Below are 16,012 nucleotides of genomic sequence, written 5' to 3' on the forward strand. Positions count from 1 at the left end.
TTAATATATTTATTAAAATTGATAAGATTATATCTCAACCAATTAGGTTTTTTTAATTTTTATTTTCTTTACCAAATTCGTTTTAGTTTAGGATTGAAGATCAAATATTTATAAACTCTTCTAATTTTTCCAAATTTAATTACAAATTTAACCTAATTTTCTTTAGGAAATGGTGAAGATTTTATTCCAATTGATATATCAAAAACATAATACTATTTCACGATCTTATATAGAAGCTAAATATCGTGTTATGACCTCGACTACTTGCAAAATTGTTCGATTACGTGGCTGCTTGTAGACATATACGTTTATTTAAATCATCCTACTCTGATATCGTGATAATTAGAGTACTATTAAAATAGTACATGATTTAGTTTTCTGTGAGCAAACCAAGCACGTTAAGGTCTTATCTCAACTTGTCACTGTCTCATTACAAATTGCTGATATGTTACCAAAACACTCGTTTTCACGTATTCGTTGACTAAACAGCTATACTCGAATGGACCGGATGAGTATTATGTTTAAAACTCTCTTCTCATTCCCTCATGTGCTCTGTTTCCCATCATCATTATTTTAACTACATATATATGACCCCTCAAGAACAAAAAGAAATCCTCAAACTTGCACTTCCAACCTAATTCATGGAACAAAACAGGGTTAAGGTATGATTCCGGTGGAATGGTCCTCTTGAAAATCCCAAATGGAATTGGGAAAACTTAGATCATCTTCGTAGTTATGAACATAATCATAAACTTCAAAGTTTCCAATTTGATGATGATGGTGGTGATGAAGATCTTCAATATTGGCATTCACGTCCATTATGGAATCCCAGTTAAAGCTTTTGTCACTAAGTACTTCAAGTTCATCGCTATAATGATCTTTCAAATTATTATTAGATGATTCTGATCCCAAACAACAGCCTCCATTCCCTTCCTCTCCTTCTGATGATTCAATCACTTTCTCCTCTTTCATAATCCCAAGTTGTTGTAGAAACTCGTTTAGATCAATTTGTGGTTTCTCTTCCACAGCTCTTATTGTCGTCATCGTTGTCGTTGTTGTCGTCACCACCTCGTCTTCCACCGGTGCTTCATCGTCCTTCTCTCCCTCTGTTTCTCTCTTGTCTTCAACTTTCTTGTATAGAGAAAGAGAGGTCATGAAAGTTAAAATTTAAATAAAAACAAGCATTTCATATACAAAGCGAAATTCCAATACCTTGGAAGGAGAGAGAAAGCCACGAGAGGTTTGAAGCTGCTGAAGCCTCTGATGAATGAGATGAACACTAGGCTGAGCATTGAGATTAAGCATGAAACCAGCAGGGCGATGATGAGGGAACATAGAAATGAAGTTTTTTGAAGGAACCCATTTGAAGATATTAGATTTAGCAGCACTAGAATTTGGCTGCAAGTGGGGAAGATTGAGATAAGCATCAGGGCCATAGAGTCTAGTGGCAGCTTGATCATAAGCCATGGCGGCCTCTTCAGCAGTGGCGAAGGAGCCCAGCCAGAGCCTGGTGCGCTTCTTGGGCTCGCGGATCTCAGCCACCCACTTACCCCAAGTCCGCTGCCGGACGCCGCGGTACTCGCAGGAGGCGTTGAGAGGGCCGCCTTTGCCTCTGGAAGGGCCTTTCTTCCATGGCTTAAGAAGTGGAGAATGGGATTTTTTGTCTCTGCTGCCGCTATCCATTTTGGTTATGGAGTGTGAGTGAAGAAGATGAGTGTGGGAATGAAGGTGGTGAAAGGGAGCGGAGGGATATGTAGAAGAGGAAATCAAATGAAATGGGAGTGGGGGTATTAATGTTGTCACGTTCGGAGATGGCCATATTATATAGTTTTTGGACCGTTGTGTTGTGTGTATGTATCTATATGTGCTCTGTGATTTCAAAAACTATGTAAACTCACGTACTTTTTATAAACTTTATAATTGATGTTCACATTGTATCTTTTCTTATCCTAATGGTATGGATTAACGGATGTTAATTGGCACCGAAGGGTATCATATCATCTTTTGGGTTAAATTGCGACGACCCAAATTTTAAGGTAAAGACTACGTTTGACACCATTTGACTCTCGTAAACATTGCAATACTTTCCTACATTTGGCACCATGCATTAATCACTTATAAAACAGATCATTTTTACTAAAAATACGCTATGGTACGTGAAATTTGAAAGAAGACCCATTAAGTAAACATGATTGAACCTGACAAATTAAGGAATAGAGACAAGATTTGAAACATAGAAGATGATAAGAGAAGTGAAATTGATGACAGAAACAAACAAAAAGAGAGAGGAACGGTAGAATGAGGAGGTAAAAGGAAATTAAATGAAGTGTGAGAGTAGTGTTGTTCATAGGATTCTATATTGGAGAGATCTAAGTGAGTTGAAGAAGAGTGAGTGACAAGTGAAGAGTGAAGAGAGAAAGTCACCTCAGTTCATTTTTGCAGTTCACGGGCTGATCTTTTTCACATGTTTTTGTGCCATGATTCTCGAGTCTCTGCTCTTCATCTTTATCCCATGTTCGTGCTTCCTAAGGAGCTTGAATTGTTGATGCAGTGGAGTCATCTTCTTCTCATCCAAACCTAAGAAACACGTGTTATCCACATCTGATTAATGGTTTCAATCTCAAATCATTACTCATATAACAACGAATATCATAGTGCATCTAAAATATGCTTACTTATAACCACATCCTACCCTCTATTTAAGTTCAAAAACTAGCATAAATTACGATGGTACAAGACCGTTTACCGCGTTGAAACCCTTCTCAAATAATTTCTCCCCAAAGTCATACAACAACTTGCTCGCCCAAACGAAGGAGCAAAAAGTTCATCGATGATTGTGAAATCTATCACTTCTTTGATGCAAGGTGCCCCATAGATGGAACATGTGAGTTTTTATCCCACTAATTTATTATGGATACTATTCAGGCTTACACAAGTATTCCAGAGACAATTTCAAAATTTACGAGAGGGGTGAATAATCCGTGGTGTTTACAAAAGACCTTTCCAATATCTACCGTTTACACCAAGATATAACTTTTGTGTAGGTCTGTGCCTTTTCTGCAAATATTCTCTGATTTTTTTCTTTTCACAGATTCGAAAAGAAAGCCATGATGAAATTTTTCCATAATAGGGCGTTTGTGTTCTTGAAAGAGTGATTCGTTAAGACCATATCGAAAAAATCACCATTATTCCCTACTTGAAGAATTCACAGTTAGCCTAAACCAAAACAGGAATGGAGGGTAATAGCAAATAGAAACTAACTACCACAGAAGTATGAAGAAACTAACTGATGATATTTCCGTCGAAACCTTATGGAATATCTAGAAATGATAGACTGATCATTGTCATCATCATCAGAATATTTTTCTCCTCCTATATTTATAGCATAAGAAGGTTCCTCTTCCTTGTCATCAGTATGATACTGTAAACCTTCTTGCATAGCCGCTGCTTCAACTGGCCCTTGATCTTCGTGGAGAGTATCATAAATGTCATGTTGCTCTGTGGCTTCTAGACCATCTTTCAGTTCTGCAACATCTCCTAGACACTCTTGGTTCACCAATTCATCGCCGTCTTTCTCTCCAGATAAAACATCAGGTGCAACTCTCGAAGAACTTGCCTCGTTTTCTCGGTGATTGGAATTAGGAATATGCAATGGCTTTGACAGCTCTATTCTTCCCTCAATATCTGTAACTGTCGCGGATTGATGGTTAACAGCTTCCTTTACATGTTCTCCATCTAGAGTTACTTGATTGTCTTGATTTTCCAAGTGTTGTTCACTAATTTTAGCAGCATCCTCAACTCTAGCATTTCGTGAAGGATCAAGATCTTTTTGTTGCAATGCCTCTTGAATAACTATCGAGTGATGTCCCAAACAAGTACGAAAAAAGGTAGCAATATTTTTCTTTGCCAATGCAGCATTCTTCTTAGCTTCAAGGTATTCTGATATAGCAAGTGAGCATAAGCAGAATGGACAACTAAAACCGCCTTCACCATGCATCCTAGCTGAGGAATCCAAGCACTTATCATGAACCACCAAAGGACAACCACTACCATTACAGGACAATAACTGACCACCTTCATTACATTTCACACAAACGCTCCCCTCAGCTAATAGAAAAGAATCACGATCTGCCATACATTGAGAACTAATAAATTCTTTCTTTTTCGCTGCAATCGTTCGATTATGGTATCCATCACTATCACTTAACATATCTTTCTCTTCCTCATCGGGATTCATGCCAACATCAATATCGGTATCAACGGTCTTCGGCAGGAATCCACAATGAGAAAGAGTGTTCATTTCATTTACATGATTATCAACCCCGAAGTCATGCTCGGAATCACCGGTGATGATATCATGCAGGTTGCCTTCAACAGGAGAATTATTAGATGCTTTTTGTTCAACTGGCAGTTCATTTCCATCTTTTGATTTCTCCAAACTAATAACTTCATCCATCTCAACATCTAGTGAAGGTCGCAACTTAGTATAACAAGGAGTACTTGATTCAACCTGATGCAATTCATCAGTAGCAGTATACTGTCCTGACTTCTTTGACCCAAAATACTCCTCCTCTACAACTTTGTCTTCCACGGAAGTCATCTGATGATCAATATCATCTCTCTCTTGTGGCACAACTATTTCAGGTGAAGCTTCAAACACCTCAGCTCCATGTGAAGAAGCCACTTCATGTCCTGAATGCGAAGTATGTGCATCAAGCACCTTACGCCTCTTAGCATTCACGTAACCATCATTACAACCAAGTAACTGTCTTGCCTCATCTTCAGATGTTAAATCAACAATACTCCTTTTAGATGGTAACAAACTAGAAGTAGATGGGTCTGCCACAGACAGTCTTCTTCTTTCTTCCTCAAGCAGTACAGGGCTTCCTCTGCTTTTTTCTTTTTGAGCTTGAGGATCAGAAGAGCTAGTATCTAGTCTCCTGCAGCGCTTGTTAAGATCACCGTTATTCAGAAAAATCCTATCCTGCTTTTTTACGGGCATCAACCCACTCTTCTGCATTAAGAAATCAGCATATGGATGTGTACCATCAAGAATTGAATCTTGCAGCTGTACAAACAGAAACAAAACAACAACTTCACAAATGGCCATACATTCGAAAAAGGATGGGAGCAAATAAAGTAGAGAGTAGAGACAAGTCATGAATTGTTTTCACCTGAAGCAATGTACACCTCATGGATGCTCTTTTTTGTGCAATAAAGGGACTAACATCCCATTTTGACATATCTGGTTCAGCCACTCTTAAGGCAGATTTTGAAGTCTAATAACAACAGCAAAAAACAAAATTCTATGTCAATGCATACCCATTTCTTGAAAGCCAGGATGTATCTATCTGATATGGAGATAATCAGGCTCAGTTCGCTTCCTAAACACAATGCACCATAGGGCTAGGAAATCAGAAATCTACAACAAAATTTTGAAGAAGTATTACCTCCTTACATACGCGTTTAAGAACATCTTCACAGCACTCAGATGAATCGAACATAACTTTTGATTGTTCAGCAGGAGGGCCATTTTCTCCACTGTAATTTAAAGGGCCAAACAAACCCTCCAAGCATCTCAAAGCAATCATTTCCCCAGCGTTCTTTCTTGTAACCTCAGGTAATTCTTTACCCTCATCAATTACATCTGTAAAAAGATAGAACGCTGAGTTATACAATAATAATTTGACTCTAAAGGATCTAAAGAATTGACAGTGAGTACCACGTAATAGAGAGTGTTTCACTTCCTTGAAACTTGCAAGGGCTTCGACGGTCCAACGCCAGGCAAGAGCTGAACTTGAAGCAGATTCATGTTCGTTCTCCATCGGGAATCAAGGCACAAAACGCCCGAATTCAACTAAATCAGCACAATTTAATGCAGAATCCAAAGCTCGTGTCACACGGAAGAGAATCAACAAGCAATAAACACGATCATTTAGGGTTTTCTGCCATTACAACGAACCGTCGAAGAATCAAAAAGGAAAGATTTACAACGATCATTCAATAGCTCGATGTAGAGGGAATTGGAAGAAGATACGAGGATTCCGAAGAAGGATGGAATCGGCGAAGAACATCGAAAAGATCTCGAAGAAGAATGGAGTTAAAACAATAGTCTTTGTTTCGCTAAAACCCAAAAGGGGTATTTTTACCATGATTTTTACTTTTCTAAAAGAATAAAAATAAATGCCCTTTTAACTTCTTAATTTTATTTGAGCTGAATTATATATTTACATATAGATTTTAAAACTTTTAATATATTTAATGTCTTAATTAATTTCTAACCTATAAAAATGGATTGATTTGAAACGTTTTTATGTCTAATAAAATCCTAAATTTCATATATTATTTATAATTAGTCTATAGATTTATAAAAAAAACGTTCAATAAGTTCAAGTACATGTTAGATAGTAAATACTCGGTTTACATCATTATTAAACACTTTTTAAAGTCTAGAAACCAATCAATACCATCTCAAGAATTTAAAATTAAACTTTTATTTAAAGAAAAATTTTGTAAATAGAGAGAAAAATTATCCCAAAAAGAATGCCAGAGACTATCACATATCTCTTAATTACGGTCGATGTTGGATAAAACTATAATTATGATTGTGACTAAAATGTGGAGTATAATGTCAATAAGATACTACACGACCCGCTTTATAAGTCTCTTAATTTTCACTCTTTTTTAGAAGTTTTATATAACGAACATAATTTACGTGAAATATGAAAGCATCTATTTCCAAAAGATTACACAAAGATAGCACATGAATATTATCTCCATACATTATTTAAATAATACATTAAGAAACTGATCCTTCAAACAAATCAACATCAACTGATTATGATGTGACCATTACACAAAACTCCCATAATCTATTCGTTCCATTCAGATAATCTACAAAAGATAAAGAATCCATTATCTTATCTTCACTACTCAGAATCAAGTTCCTTCTCCACACAAGTGTTCAATCAATCCAACAGTAGATAAACAGTGGAAATAGATTGGTTAAGTTAATGAATGAGGTGATGAATTAAGATGTGAATGTGATATGATGTTCATTACAATTAAACATGATGATGCTACTCACAACTGGGAATTTTGAGACATTTTTTTTCTTTTTAATGCCAACCTAATGGGATCTAAGTTTTAAAAACAAAGAATAAAACCTACCTGGGTTCTAAATTGTCGACATTAACTAAGAGGTTGTCATAAAAATGGTCGCCTTCGCGTGAGGGTGATTAACTCCCCCCTTTCGCCTCGTGAAGATGCATTTTTCTTCCCATGCCCAACAACAAAAATCGAAAAAAAAAAGAAAAAGGCATGTTATATACCAAAATATAACTGTTGTTAACTACCTCCACCGACACGACTTCAGTTTTGTTGTGCGACGAGATGATCGAGCTGCATTTGCTCGAGCCATGCTCCCAATGCAGCATGGTCAACTGACTCCATTTGGGAGTTCATGTTAGAACTCTCACCTTCAGATACAAAATTATTGCCACCTGAGTTGGGATGAGCCTGCTTTTCTTTTATCTCAGTTGGAGATTCTTTTACAAGCGATTGAACCCATGATAAATCTGGTTCTTCTCCATTGTTCCCAAGCTCAAACGACGATGATTGCTTAAGTTTACCCATTTGATCTGCATTGACTGCCCAATCAGGTCTTCTATTAGAAGGTCCCCATTTAGACCAAGAACTTGTAGGGGAACCAACAACAGAAGCAGAATTAGCACCTAGTTCACGCGAGCTGAGGCTGCCAAACGGTGGCTGTTTCTCTCTATGAGCTAACATGGACAAGCGAGAGCCCATGGGAGAGATCGGTTCCAGATTTCGTGGAGACATCCTCCCAGATGATGGAACCCCAAAGGAAGCCTGCAATAGAGGGTGATCAACATTTTTAGGAGAGAAATTTGTGTTGATTGGTGACAAAATATTTTGTTGCTGCTGAAATTGATTGATAACAGCTGATTTGTGTGTAGGGGAGAAAACAGCTGAAGCCAAAGCTTGATCGGAGTATCTGGGAGATAAACTCTCAGCAGAGAAGAGATCGTCAAGATTCGAAGGAGTCAGAGTCTTCAGCCGACCAGAACGGCTCAATGAGTTTGAACTTAATGGTGGCTGAGAAAGACAGTTCAAGTCATTAACGAGCTGCTGTTGTTGCATATCAAAATCGCTCAGATAATCGAAGTCCTCCGCGGGGATGTCTCTTGCACTCAAAGAAGATCTTAGGCGGCTGGATTGAATATTGCTTCCTGGAAGATGCAAGACAGGTACATTCGGTTGAGACCACGCCATGGATGAGTGAGACATGCCATTTGCAGAGGGAGACATAGGAGGAGTGAACGGTGATGGAGACATCATAGGGACTGAAGATGGAGAACCAGGTAGAAGGTTCATGACTGTATTATATTCCATAGCAGAAGCCCCAGAAGTTGCAGAGCCAGTCGAAACATACAGCGGTCGCAGTTCCTCAGTCCTGTGTGCAAAGAAGCAGACTCTCCTTGAGCAATTTGTGCCATCTTTGCAAAGTCGGGTCCGATATTGTGCTGGGTGCAGCCAGCACTCGAACACCCCGTGAGCATATTCACACATATCTCCCCATCTGCAAGCACCCTTCCGAAAATCGGGACAGGGTACACAGCTATAATGAAACTTTCTTGGATCCCTCCTCCTGGCATTCTCTCCAGGGTGGACAAAGGGGCACTCAGTCCAATCATGAGAGTAAGCCCGTGAGCAGGGTCGAACCTTGAACGAATACATTCGAAATTCATCAGTTGAGTAGATACTGTTCTTGATGTCCGGAAGAGAAATATCAACAGGGTATTCTTTCTTTTCAGATGGAGAAAACATAGGAAAATCATTTAGTTTTGACTTTGTTGGAGAAGAAACCAACTCTGATGCAGATGAGGGGGCATTCGGAGGAGATGAAGGGCGAGGAGAAAGCAAATTCCTTGCACCTTTTAAAACATCAAGATGTCCTTCACCAGACAAACCATATGTTCTAAGAAGCTCTGTAAGGATTGATTTAAACTCTGCATGCCTTGGGGGGGCAACAATCACATCAACTGGTCGATGTCCATTCCCATCAACCATACTAGAATCAGCACCAGCAGCTAAGAGCAGCTTCACAATCTCTACAGCATTTGCAGCCCCACCTGAGGCTGCACAATGAAGGGCAGTGCTTCGGTCAAGACCAACGGCGCGGTTTACATCAGCACAAGAAAGAGAAAGAATAAGCTTCAGAACCTCAATGCTTCCATAAGTAGCAGCAACCATTAAAGGTGTTCTCTGCTCATTAGTCATCTGTTTTGAGCCTCTCAATCGACCATACCACAAACCAATCTCATCAATACCAGAAGGGTCGCGCTCAATCGATCTCTTAAAGGCATCAATGTCATCATTTGCAGCAAGCTCGAGCAAACTGGAAAAGGCATCATCTGTTTCGACAGTCAAGTTATTCATGACTGAGCCCATGGACTTACACAGTCAAAAGAACAGAAGAAATTTCTTGAAGACGATATGGACTTCAGCTCTAAACCACAGAACATGCTTCCTTCATCAGGAGAATGCCAGCTGAACTCAAGAAACCATGCCAAGAAGGAAAAAAAAAAATACAGGATAGGATTTTAGTAAACAAAAATAAACAGAAAGAAGACAATATAAATAGTTATTCGCATATAATATATGTGGCAAATGGGAACGAAATGAGAAAGAAGATAAGAACTTTACTCAGATTCAGCAGATTCTGTGAGCACTAAAATACAGACAAATTCCTAGAATACGTTCCCACAGGTAAATTCAATTGAAATAAAATGGAAAAACAATCTGCACATAAGTTAAATCTTCTTTTATCTTTTCTTTTTTTTTTTTTTTTTGTGTGATTAAAAGGGAGATTACGAACAGGACGGTTAATGCTTACATAATCATCCCAACCATCTTCTCTTATTCTTCACCCTAAACTAAAAACAATGAAAATAAAAATAACAAAAAATTTCTAAATCACAATTATCTTTCATGAAGATCATCCTGAATTTAATTTCTGTAAATAAAAAATAAAAAAGCAATAAACTAGTTTAGTTTCAACGTGATGATTTAATCCGATCCATACGTCCCCAAACCAACAAGTAGACATTTTCTGGATTTTGTTCAACAAAAATGCAATATTTTAGGTGGAGAACCCCGAAATCATAACAGAAAAACAATAGTCAACAATAATTCAAATACATATATCTATATACATACATACATACATACATACATATATATATATATATATATATATGTATATAACTCCTTATTAATATTTACAACAACACAATAATACCATAAATTTCCCAAGCTCCTCCAATTTCATGCGATCCAAAACAAAAATACAAACCAAACAGAAACTCGACGGCGAAACCAAAATAACGTGGATGAAATACCAAGCTCAAACCAAAAAATACAATAAAATTTGAAAGAACAAAAGCACGGATCGATCATCAAGCATTACTCCACAAAATCAAACCTAACCCAAAATCCCAAAATCACAAGAAAATGGCATAAACCAACAAATAGCGACTAAAACCATTTGAAGGTGAATCAAAACATCTCTAGGTTTTCCATTTCGTTAGATTACAAGAACATCACAAATCAGAGCAAGAGAAAAAGTAAAAAGAATAAGTAAGGATCGAAGAGAAGCGAAATCGTACCGAAAATTGGGGGAAAAAGGAAGTCAGTGAAGATTGAACGAGTGAGTGAGATCAATCCAGAGCTTCAAATAGAGCATTTAACTGGAGAGAGTGAGAAACTGCGAGTAGAGAGAGCGAAGAAGAAGAGAGCTTGTCCTTCCTCGACCCCCAATGTTTTTGCTTTCTCATGAGAAATAAAATAAATTATAATTTAAAATACCCTAAAAAAAATGAAACTTTATTCATTATTATTTTAATTATTATTTTACTCGTTTGAGAAAACCGCCTATCCAATATCAGCAAAAGGGAATTTGGAGGGAAAAAAAAACAAAGCCCAAAGCGCAATGGGTTATATTCCTATGGTCCTCACTCTATCCGAACAATTTTCTTTCACCCAATATTATCTTGCCACGTAAGAGTAAGCGTATTTTCGTCACTTCCTTCACGTGGGCTGCTGATTAGATTGGTTGGATCATGATATAATTGTGAGACTGCACAGACGGAAAAAGACACTCGATATAGTGTCAAATTTCAGGCAAATTCATCCTAAATTCACTCGACATGAAAGTTCAAGTAGACTGAGGCTAGAATCCAGTGCCGCACGCTCACACTAAAATTATCCAGAGTATCTGACGACGTGGCAGGGACAAATCTTTTATTTTTATTTTTCTTTTTCTTTTTCACATTCAATTTATAGAAAATTTAATATATAATTTTTTTTTTAATATATACTCAATTTAGTTCGATATATCAAAATTGAGGGGGATAAAACTTTATGTCAATTCTTGAAAGAAAAAAAAAAGAGGATTAAATTCGATTTATTTCGATACTTTTTCAACCTTTATATATAGAAATTTGTTTCTCCATAATTTTTATTGGATGGTTCATATTGAACCGATTCTCCTCATAAAGTAGGAGAAAATAACCATTCTTTTTTTTTTTTTAATAATACTAATTTTTAATTAAAAAATTAAATCAATTTCGTTTAATTTTAAAATATTTTACGTTACATTTTATTTACACATATAAAATTCCCTATCCCAATATTCGAATTTATACTACAGCCTTTGACAATGTTGTCTTTATGAGTAGGGGCAAAATGTCGACATATCCATGCCATATGATATTGTTATTAAAATTTTACTCCCACGTAAAGACGCTCAACACATTTATCTTGCAACATGACTCATGCATGTGTCGTTTGGTATATTCTAAAATATGTTTGATATGACACTCATGATCATAAAAATAGTGAGAGATCATATATTAACATAGAGTATCGATCTAGCGTTTAATGAATTTTTTATTTATGCTACAAATCCATCTAGCTTCAGTTAAGTTTGTCACATTGACAATACTGTCCGTAATTTTTAGTCTGATAGATGATGCATTATTCTCGTCAATCACTGGTAAATTTGTATATAAATATATTGGTTTTATTAATATTATTATTTTTTATGGTGGTGCAGCATCTTCTCCCACTTCTTCTTCGTCTTCTTCGGCGACGGTCGCCGACGCTGGCCGCCGTCATCCTTCTTCCTCATCGTCTTCTTTGGTAAAGGTTACCAACGCCGTCCGCCGTCGTCCTGGCCAGCTGCTTTTCGCCCTTCTCGCCGGTCACTACGGAAAGCTATCCAAAGCTTCGTTCTTCAACGGAAGGGTAGATAGAAGCATCTCCGTCTGAAAGTGACCGGGGATGAGGGCGGCCACAACCAGCTTGGCCGGAAAGGAAAGAAGAAGAGGAAGAAGGAGAAGCCACCTCGCAATTTTTTTTATTAAATTAATATGCTTGCCAATTAATAATTAATTAATTAAAAAAAAAATATATATATATATATATATATATAAATATTTTAGATATAAAAAAATGCATATTTGGTCGACACTGAGAACTTCATCTATGCTGTGAGATTGGGCGGCGGCGGCGGCGGCAAACGGAGGTGATTCCTGTATTCATCCACTCTAATCTCATCCTTAATTTCAACCGCATCTGAAATCCTAGGGTTTTATCTGAAAGTTAATCCATCTTGAATCGGAATTGCGAAAGATGTGGACGTTCACAGCGAGTTTTCAGCAATGTCCGACCTCCTCCATTCCTTTCATTGCCATTTCCTCGCCTTCTTATTCATCTTCTTCGTATTCTCGCCTCTGTTCGAAGCCGCCGACGCTTATTTGCACTGCCGTACAGTCTCAGGTCGAGACTCTTACTGGAACCACACACGGGAGGATCTCCGATAGAACTGAGATTCGATTTGGGTTGCCTAGTAAAGGTCGCATGGCAACCGATACCCTAGACCTTCTCAAGGTACATTCTTCTTCACCTTTTTTTTTTTTTCTTTTTGGGATTTTTCCACTTGCTTGACACTCTTTTTTCTCTCCAGGACTGTCAATTGTCTGTAAAACAAGTCAATCCTCGTCAGTATGTTGCAAATATTCCGCAGGTACTTGCTAACGAATGACCTTCGATTTTAGCAATCAATCTACGTGAAGAATTCTGCATATGTTCTTGTGTATTCATCTTATTTACACATTCATTCTGTTCTCTAAAAGTTATCGGCCTTGGAAGTCTGGTTTCAAAGGCCTAAAGACATTGTTCGGAAATTGTTATCTGGAGATCTGGACCTCGGCATCGTGGGTCTTGATACAGCAAGCGAGTATGGACAAGTATGGGTCTCAGTATATAATCAATTCCCCTTTCCCCAACTTTTGAATTGGTTCTTTTTTCATTACTTGGAGTAAATTTTGCTAGGCATATTGCTTCTGATTGTTATTTTCTTCCATAGGGTAGTGAAGATCTTATCGTTGTTCATGAGGCCCTTGAATATGGTGATTGCCGATTGTCGCTTGCTGTAAGTTTTTTTTCCCTTGATATCATCCACGATGAATTTTTTATGTCATGACACTGCCATCCTTTCAAACTAGATACCCAAATACGGCATTTTCGAGAATATAAATTCAATCCGGGATCTAGCTCAGATGCCCCAATGGACCGAGGAGAAGCCACTTCGAGTTGCTACTGGCTTTACTTATGTATGGTGTTTTTCTTCATTATTCATCACATCATTGCTTCTTTTTCTTGAAAGTAAAAGATTGTTTCAATTGGGGTTTGAATGAATTACTAATTGGATAATTTCATTGATGTTCTTTTTCATAGCTTGGCCCCAAATTTCTTAAAGAAAATGGGTTGGAACACGTCAGTTTTTCAACGGCTGATGGAGCATTAGAAGCTGCCCCTGCGGTAATAGTTCTTGATGAAATGTAGAGCTTTTGTCTTGAGTTGGTTGCTGGTTTTCACGCTGCTTGTATTCTGCTAATGTCAGATTCAATGCATTGACTGATGCTATTGCGAGTGACCAAACCCTGAAATTTCCCTGTAGCATTTAGTTAAGTTTTTGTAGTAGTTCCTTTTTGGATAAAGTAACCATGTCATCACTATAACCATTTACTTTAGCATGTCATCACTATAACAATTTATGTGAACATTGTCGTCATTATAACCGTTTACTTGAAGCATGTTACTATTGTAAGCCACATACATACATATCGGAGTGAAAACCACTACAAGAAAAATGCTTTAAAACAAGCTATCAAAGATAGTAATTGTTTTAGTTGTTCCAAGAACATGTATCATGCGTGTCTCAAGTAACTGACATTTTTCTTATGCAAGTTTGTCTTGTGAAATAGGATCTATGTTGGGCAAACTTTCAGTTATTTGGAAACATAATTAATACTAAAATGTAACCTCTGAAAAGCATTTCAAGCAGGAATGAAAATGCGTTGTCCCATTTACTATGCTTTATCCCCTTGTTTGCAGCTAGGAAAGATTAATTAGGTCAAAACTTCTTGCTGCTAATGTAAGAATTAAGATGTACGATACTAAGATAGATAATGTTGATTCCCTGATATAACTTGTCGGATCCATGATTGAAGGAGACATAGCAATCTGGACAACCTTCACTGCTTAGTTGTACTTCACTATACTTATAGAACCATGTTTTCCCCCTTTGAAATGCAGATGGGGATAGCTGATGCTATTTTGGACCTTGTTAGTAGCGGGATTACTCTGAAAGAAAACAATTTGAAAGAAATTGAAGGTGGTGTAGTATTGGAAAGCCAGGTGAACTTCTTTATTGGATTATGTCCTTTAGTCTTGTAAAACTGAATTTCTTTATATCAGATGCTTTCTTACTGCAAAGATAAATGTTTTTTAGGCTGTTCTTCTTGCCAGCCGAAAGTCCTTGCTTCAAAGAAAAGGTGCTTTAGACACAACCCATGAAATTCTTGAAAGACTGGAGGCACATCTAAGGGCTGTTGGTCAGTTCACGGTGAGTTGTTGTCTGGTTTGTGATCAATATTCCTTTTCCTTCTGAGCTTGATATTATCATGCTCTATCTGGCAGGTGACTGCAAATATAAGAGGAAGTAGTGCACAAGAAGTCGCAGAGCGCGTTTTAAGTCAACCATCATTGTCTGGATTGCAGGTGGAAGCAATTCTTTCATAACACCACAATAGAAAAGGGGGAAAAAGAATAATTCTTTAGAAAGTGAACGTACATTTTTGCGTATCATGTTTTCTTATTTACATTTTGGTAAATACAGGGCCCTACTGTGAGTCCAGTTTTCTGCAAACGTGATGGGAAGGTAGTAGCTGATTACTACGCCATTGTCATATGTGTCCCCAAAAACTTCCTCTACAAGTCGGTTCAGCAGCTGAGAGCAGTAAGCCATTAGCTCTTGTCTTTTACAATTATTATCCCCAACTTACAAAAACAATGTTCTTAACTTCATCTCTTCTGTCCTTCAATCCCATTATCAACTGGCTTGCCACACACACACGACACTATTTAATAGTTTCTCACGTGGAACCATTTGGTGCAGATTGGAGGAAGTGGGGTTCTAGTATCTCCTCTGACATACATTTTTGACGAAGAAACTCCCAGATGGAATAATCTTCTCAAAGAACTTGGGCTGTAGTCATTACTACCAGACATGTAATGCATGAGATGAGAGCGAGTTTATAAAAGGTATCCTATCCTGTTTCTAGTGACCTTAGCAAGAGTACTTCCACTTCATCTTCCTCCGACATATCCATCAAACTTGAGTTATTTATGTGTGAATCCTGAACCAGATTCTCTAAGCAGCTTTTGTGTCATTCGTATTCTCGTAAACGTTTTGCGCATTCATCCTTGGCCGTCTCAAATGTATTGTTCTGTTTTGTTTCTTGATTCTATTATTCGTATTACCTGTTTTTTTTTTCTCTCTCAAGGATGGGAGGGAGGAAGATTTGGTTATTTGAAATGGTATTTTCAATATTCATCCTCTTGCTTGAATTTGATATCTCAC

At 37.5% G+C, this 16,012-nt stretch overlaps 4 protein-coding genes across 7 annotated transcripts; 1 reads left to right on the forward strand and 3 right to left on the reverse strand.

The window, feature by feature from the left end:
* Positions 1 to 297: 297 nt before the first annotated feature.
* Positions 298 to 2,100, reverse strand: LOC111448756 (dehydration-responsive element-binding protein 2F). The gene is made up of 2 exons (XM_023088484.1): positions 1,213 to 2,100; positions 298 to 1,131 (listed from the first exon to the last, which is right to left on the reverse strand). Exons 1-2 carry the CDS (start codon positions 1,681 to 1,683, stop codon positions 658 to 660), a joined length of 945 nt encoding a protein of 314 aa, XP_022944252.1. The 5' UTR covers positions 1,684 to 2,100; the 3' UTR covers positions 298 to 657.
* Positions 2,101 to 2,239: 139 nt separating this feature from the next.
* On the reverse strand, positions 2,240 to 6,147 carry LOC111448741. 2 transcript variants are annotated; one of them, XM_023088473.1, is made up of 5 exons: positions 5,723 to 6,147; positions 5,451 to 5,647; positions 5,175 to 5,279; positions 3,288 to 5,068; positions 2,240 to 2,577 (listed from the first exon to the last, which is right to left on the reverse strand). In XM_023088473.1, the coding sequence occupies exons 1-5, from the start codon at positions 5,823 to 5,825 to the stop codon at positions 2,568 to 2,570; spliced, it is 2,196 nt and encodes a 731-aa protein (XP_022944241.1). In that variant the 5' UTR covers positions 5,826 to 6,147; the 3' UTR covers positions 2,240 to 2,567. The 2 variants fall into 2 exon arrangements, with proteins under 2 accessions (XP_022944241.1, XP_022944233.1); XM_023088465.1 differs by lacking the exon at positions 2,240 to 2,577 and having other exon boundaries at positions 3,158 to 5,068.
* Positions 6,148 to 6,758: 611 nt separating this feature from the next.
* Positions 6,759 to 10,867, reverse strand: LOC111447213 (zinc finger CCCH domain-containing protein 30-like). 2 transcript variants are annotated; one of them, XM_023086260.1, is made up of 2 exons: positions 10,692 to 10,867; positions 6,759 to 9,573 (listed from the first exon to the last, which is right to left on the reverse strand). In XM_023086260.1, exon 2 carries the CDS (start codon positions 9,472 to 9,474, stop codon positions 7,372 to 7,374), a length of 2,103 nt encoding a protein of 700 aa, XP_022942028.1. In that variant the 5' UTR covers positions 9,475 to 9,573; positions 10,692 to 10,867; the 3' UTR covers positions 6,759 to 7,371. The 2 variants fall into 2 exon arrangements, with proteins under 2 accessions (XP_022942028.1, XP_022942035.1); XM_023086267.1 differs by lacking the exon at positions 10,692 to 10,867 and having other exon boundaries at positions 6,759 to 9,161; positions 9,247 to 9,338.
* Positions 10,868 to 12,508: 1,641 nt separating this feature from the next.
* On the forward strand, positions 12,509 to 15,999 carry LOC111442014 (ATP phosphoribosyltransferase 1, chloroplastic-like). Of its 2 annotated transcripts, none has more exons than XM_023079261.1 (12): positions 12,509 to 12,610; positions 12,688 to 12,975; positions 13,052 to 13,111; positions 13,221 to 13,334; positions 13,454 to 13,519; positions 13,593 to 13,700; positions 13,825 to 13,908; positions 14,686 to 14,787; positions 14,882 to 14,995; positions 15,070 to 15,150; positions 15,269 to 15,388; positions 15,548 to 15,999. In XM_023079261.1, the coding sequence occupies exons 2-12, from the start codon at positions 12,718 to 12,720 to the stop codon at positions 15,641 to 15,643; spliced, it is 1,203 nt and encodes a 400-aa protein (XP_022935029.1). In that variant the 5' UTR covers positions 12,509 to 12,610; positions 12,688 to 12,717; the 3' UTR covers positions 15,644 to 15,999. The 2 variants fall into 2 exon arrangements, with proteins under 2 accessions (XP_022935029.1, XP_022935037.1); XM_023079269.1 differs by having other exon boundaries at positions 12,518 to 12,610; positions 12,859 to 12,975.
* Positions 16,000 to 16,012: the final 13 nt, after the last annotated feature.

The sequence above is a fragment of the Cucurbita moschata genome, unplaced genomic scaffold, assembly GCF_002738365.1.
Source record: "Cucurbita moschata cultivar Rifu unplaced genomic scaffold, Cmos_1.0 Cmo_Scf00001, whole genome shotgun sequence".
NCBI lineage: Eukaryota > Viridiplantae > Streptophyta > Magnoliopsida > Cucurbitales > Cucurbitaceae > Cucurbita > Cucurbita moschata.